General features: G+C 41.8%; 1 protein-coding gene across 1 annotated transcript; it reads right to left on the reverse strand.

Moving 5' to 3' along the window:
- Window positions 1-1,916: 1,916 nt before the first annotated feature.
- On the reverse strand, window positions 1,917-5,067 carry LOC309698892 (E3 ubiquitin-protein ligase TRIM35-like; the record flags this gene model as incomplete). Its single annotated transcript, XM_082521640.1, has 3 exons — window positions 5,014-5,067; window positions 3,840-4,912; window positions 1,917-1,991 (listed from the first exon to the last, which is right to left on the reverse strand). The coding sequence occupies exons 2-3, from the start codon at window positions 4,893-4,895 to the stop codon at window positions 1,917-1,919; spliced, it is 1,131 nt and encodes a 376-aa protein (XP_082377766.1). The 5' UTR covers window positions 4,896-4,912; window positions 5,014-5,067.
- Between the last annotated feature and the right edge of the window lie 673 nt (window positions 5,068-5,740).

Here is a 5,740-nt window from a genome sequence, read left to right on the forward strand (position 1 = left end):
ATGAACACTTGTGTTTGTTTTGATGTGTTTGAATAAACACCAGTACTTGAAGTTTGGATCCCTCTATGCTTATGGATCTATGACAGAAGTATGAGCTCAAACTGACATAGCCTACCTTGTGCACAGAGAAAGCAAAAGCCAGATGTGTTTTGTATTTATACCATCAGTGTGCAGTTGGTGCATTGTGTGCTTAGTAGATGATGGCTTGTGTGTACTGTTTGATACGGAAACACCATTTTTACGAAGGTGTGAAGAGTTAATCTAGCTGTGTTCGCTTTTGCAAGAGAACTACAATTTTTGATGATTGGGTGACAGGTTTTCTTATTTGTGTGTAGAGTTTTGCAAAATTAGCCTTTTCTTTTCTTATTTCCTTCCAACCTTAACCCTTTTTCCTGTTTCTTTCTTAAACCTTTTTTCACTTCCCTTTTATTTTAGAGGTAAATTCATTCATTCCCTTATCCTTATCTTATTTCTTTCTCGAACCTTTCTTTCCCTGTTCCCTGATATTTTACAGCTAAATTAATTTTCTTATTCTGTGTTTGTACTTTTGTTTACTTTTCTTATTCCCACTTATGGTTTTTTTAGGTTATTTTTTTATTCGGTCTTTCCTGTGACATTTTATGACAAATTCTGGTTGTGGAGGTCAGGAGGAAAATAAATCAAAGTTCATTTTTTCACTTTCATCTTTTTTATCTTAAAGAATAATTTCTTCTCTTTTGGTGTGTTTTATTTGGGATTCAAAATGTGATAAGACATTTAATTTTGGTTTGGATGTAAAAAAAAAATTGTGTGTATAGGTTGATTTGTTTCTACATTTTTCATCACTGTAATATATTTTCTCACCTGTATTGATGAACGGCCCTAACATTAGTTTGGATCATTTTTATTGCTCAAATTGATGGATCTTAGTTTCTGACCCTCCTCCAATTTTTACTTCCTGTATTTCTCCAGGTGATGGGAGCAAATATCCACAAGTAAATACGATGAATGATGATGTAGTGCCCCAGCTCTGAGTTTTCACTCATTTAATTCGCTAATCTAACCCTAAACAAAACTATACCCTAACTGTAACCATGACACTAAAACCATATTTTGAGTCTCAAAAGTACTGTCAAACTCGTGAGGATGGCACTTTGTCCTCATAAGTGACTGTTGGTCCCCACAAGTACAGTAGCATGCCAATATTCTGAACTCACAAAGATGTCTAAACATGTATACACACACACACAACCACACACACACACAACCACACACACAAACACACACTCAGATGTGTTTAGAAAGAGATGTTCCTTTGGTATAACTGAGCTGCTCGCTTTGATCTTGCTAAACACACTGAATAATTGAAAATTATGGAGTCAACAATAATGATACTCTTCACACATAACATGTCAAATGAAAGGGCCCAAAGGTCAAAATAATAATTATTATGATACTTTCCACAAAAACAGACAGAAGTAGGTCAAAGGTCAAAGTGGATGTAGTCATAAAACAGTCAGCAGTGTGTTAGGTTTGCACCGATATCAGTGGAGGACTTTACCCTGAAAAATGCAGAGTGTAATGTAGAGCTTGATGGTTTTCCCAGAAAAGGAGGAAGAAGAGATGGCTGAGATTCTGTGGCTGGGATTTCATTGGGGACTGGGGTTTCTATCAAATCACTTTGAGTGTCTCTGTGGTGATAACGTGTTCACAGCTGAAAATGACACAGTGGGGTCTAAATCTTTGGACAGTGGTTTGACAGCAAGAAGGAAAATGGTGGAGCAACTTTACTTGTAAAGACTTGCTTTATCGGCGCTGTGAACAGCCATTTTATTTCCTGCTTTGAACTGTTTGTTGTGGCTTGAAAAAAATCAGAGGTTAAAGCAGGGTCTAAAATCAAAATCGACAAACCTCCAGTCTGTATCCCTTCCAGTCAACTAGAACTGACCCTTGCCCTCCTGTTGCACATCTAAGACACGCCGGACTGAGTAGGCCGGCTTTCTGTGGATGAGCTGGGTGGGAGGCAAGGGGTCATAACGTGGGCACAGAGGACATGAAATCAACAGTTTTATTTGGGGCATGTGTAACATGGGATGAACCTGCATAAATGAGTGAAAGCTTGAGCATGACAGCTGTAGGACTTAGTACTTTGTCAATCTTGAACGTGCCGATGAAATGAGGTGAAAGTTTGCGAGAAGATGTCCAGAGGGGAATTTGTCTTTTGCAGGCAGCCATAAGTCTTGTGGGAGTATGTAGGAGCCGGTGTATGCTGTTGGTTGACATAATGAAGCTGCTGTATCACCGAACGAAGCAGGGCCTCCCGCGTCCATGACCAAGTTTGGTCCATGACCAAGCCCGACAATCACTTTGAACGTCTATGTGGTGATAAGGTGTTCACAGCTGAAAATGACACAGTGGGGTCTAAATCTTCTGACAGTGGTTGGACAGCATGAAGGAAAATGGTGGAGTAAATTTATTTGTAAAGAGTTGCTTTGTTGGTGCTGTGAACGGACACTTTATTTCCTGCTTTGAACTGTTTGTTTTAATGACACTTTGAAATAGTTTATTCGACCTGACAGCGAGCGTTCTGTATCCACACACACACTTTCAGTTCTTTTTCTGCTGTAATGAAACAAAAATTGATTAAACGAGCTCCGTCGAACTTCCTGCTGATGTTTCTATGTGAAGCAGTCGGAGACGTTCCTCCGGCTGGACGACACGCTCTGCTTTGATAGAAAATAAAGCTCCGATATTTTCCTCTACACTAGTTTATCTCATGACTTTGAATCCCCCTGAAGATCCTGACAGTGAAGCACGTACATAATACTCCAGCCTTTCAACTCTGAGCTTATTTAGTTCTATTAATACACTGAAATCTCATTTGTGTCATGAAGAAAGTCTTTAATCAAACAGAATTCAAAGATCAGAAACATTTCATATATGGAGTTAAACATGAATCATTGTTTCAACAACATATTTATTGTTGTCATAAACAGACAAGAAGACAACAACAAACTGCTCCTCCCATTCAACACATGTCAGTCCATATCCCAGCAAACTAAATCATCTCCATTTACACATCAAATAGAAACATGAATCACTTGGAATGATTAGAAACTTGATAGAATTTCAAATCTAGTTTGGGGAGTCATTCAGTGAGAAACAGTGAAATGATTTTCCATGTGAAAAGGTGGACAGCAGAAACAGAAAGAAACAGTGAAACTAAAAGAGAAACAAAGAGCTTTGGAACAACGAGGCAGCAGGAGGACAGCTGCAGTTTAACAGCTTCAACTCACTGACAGGAAACAACATTAGAAACATCATCATCCTCAACTCATCTGCTGCACTGACACTGACACCTTCAACGGACACACCTTTGCTTGACCATAAGTGCGAATGTATGGAAACATCTTCCCAGTGAAAGTGTGTGTGAAGGTGTGTATATGTGTGTTAGTATCAGGATCAGAGAACGACAGCATTCCTCTGTTCCAGTCCAGATTCACTCTGATCCTCTGGAGCTTCTTCTGTACTGAGAGATCAGTGAAAGGATCTGATGGTGACCATGCAGAGTATTTATCTTCATAGAAGCATATTCTCCATAATCCATCCAGTATGATTCCCTTCCTCTGCACAGACTCTTCTAATACACCCACACCCCACCCTTTACTGTCTCCAACCTCAACATCCCAGCTGTGATACCCTGCATTAAAGCCCTCAGAACCCAGGACAGAGCAGTAATAATCAAACCCCTCTTCCTTATACAATCCAAAATCTGAAAAATTTGTAAAAGTCCTGGTTATCAATGATTCACTGGCCATAGTAATCAGTACAGCATCCCTTGAATTAAGTGAATCTATGACCATAAGTGTAGCCTCAAGTTCTGGAATCTTTGAGTTAAAGTTAAAGTTATCTTGTTCCAGTATAGAGTAGAGCCAATCAAACCTCTCTGGATTATCAGGAAGCTGTGGCTTCTCTCTCCCTACTCTCACACTGGTCAGATCTTCAGACAGGATGAGTTTTGGATGAGCAGTGTTTGGGTCCAGAATGAGAGGAGTGTAGGAGACCATGTCCTTCATGTTGTTCCAGACGTTGAAGGTCAGGTTGCCCAGGTGTTTGGCCTGGTCTATCAGAGCTCCTGAGGGCAGCTGTGGATCATCCAGCAGGGGGCAGCGCTGGACTCTTTCCACTGCAGCCTTGTAGTTGTGCAGGAATGAGACGTCTTCAGCTCTCAGCTCCTCCTCTGTGGCTCTGACTGTGTCTGAAAGAGCTGCTATCTCTCTGCTCAGAGTCTCCATCTTCTCCTTCATCATCCCACTCTTCTGCTCCTCCTCCTCCCTCAGTGCAGCCAGCCTGGCCTCCTCTTCCTCTGCTAGAAACTGGTGAAGCTTCTTAAACTGGTCCTTAATCTGCCTCTCTGTGTGTCGGGCCTGGACCTTAATGTGTTCTGCTGTTTGATCAAACTTCACTTGAACTTCTTCACAAACCTTTAACTTCTCCTTTAAGGGCTCCAGAGTTTCCTGAAGTTCCTTCTTGTGTTGTTGTGCAGCTTCATCGATAAGTCTGAATCTGTCCCTGGTGTGATCTTCTGAGGCACAGCAGACGACACACACTGGCTGCTGATGGTCCAGACAGAAGAGTTTGAGTTTCTCTGAGTGCAGACTGCAGAGAGCCTCTGAAGCTCTCTGATCTCTCTCCTGTAAGAACGACTCACACAGGTTCTTTAAAGCCAGGTTTAAAGGTGGATCTTTCTTTGAAGACCTTCTGTTACAAACTGGACACTCATGTGTTGGTCTCTTTCTCCACCATCTCTTCAGACAGTCTTTACAGAAGCTGTGGCTACATGACAGAAGAACAGGATCTCTGAAGACCTCCTGGCAGACCGGACAGCAGAGATCCTCCTCTGATCTGGAAGCCATTGAGTCTGTGAGTGAAGCTGAAAACAGCAGACAGGAAGTACAGTCAGTCCTGGCTCCCCTCCCTCCTCTACCACCTTCACTGAAACTTCCTTTGAGTCGTGTTTTTGCTCAAACTCACATTCAGTGTGTGGAGCGTCAGCAGCTTGAAGCAGCAGTGTTGGCGTTTTCCACTTTTCTCTCCTGTAGCTGGACTCACTCAGAGGAAGCTGCTAGTTTGGTCTGAACTCAGACTGATCGTCTGTGCGTCTCTCTTTACTGAGGACGAAGAACTTCCTGTTTCCTGGTTTGTCACATTTGAGTGACGTGAGGGGAGGAGAAAAATGTTGCTTTACCTGTTACATAGTTTAGTTTAATTCCAGAGTTAAACTGTCATCCTGCCTCTTGCTCACAATTTATAAAACAGACTTTTCATGTCCACAGATCACAGCATAAAGCTCAGATGTGACTCAGTGGTGCAGCTTTTTGGCAGATTTATCTCAGACTTTGTTCTGGTTATTTGTCAGATTCCACAGCAGTGGGGGTGTAATGCAGTCACACAAACACAGGTGGTGTTAAGGTGGATTCACTTTGTTACAGACTTGTAAAAGTTAAATGGATTGCATGGGTGGGCAACTCCAGGTCTCAAGGGCTGCTGTCCTGCAGGTTTTAGATCTCACCCTGGGTCAACACACAAATCAAATGATTAGTTCATTACCAGGCCTCTGGAGAGCTATAAGACATCTTGAGGAGGTAATTTAGCCATTTAAATTAGCTGTGTTGAATCAAGGATACGTCTAAAACCTTCAGGACATCGGTCATTGAGGCCAGGAGTTGCCCACCCCTGAGTTACTTTAACTGCAGCTACT

This window comes from Aulonocara stuartgranti, assembly GCF_965226115.1.
Source record: "Aulonocara stuartgranti genome assembly, chromosome: 3".
NCBI lineage: Eukaryota > Metazoa > Chordata > Actinopteri > Cichliformes > Cichlidae > Aulonocara > Aulonocara stuartgranti.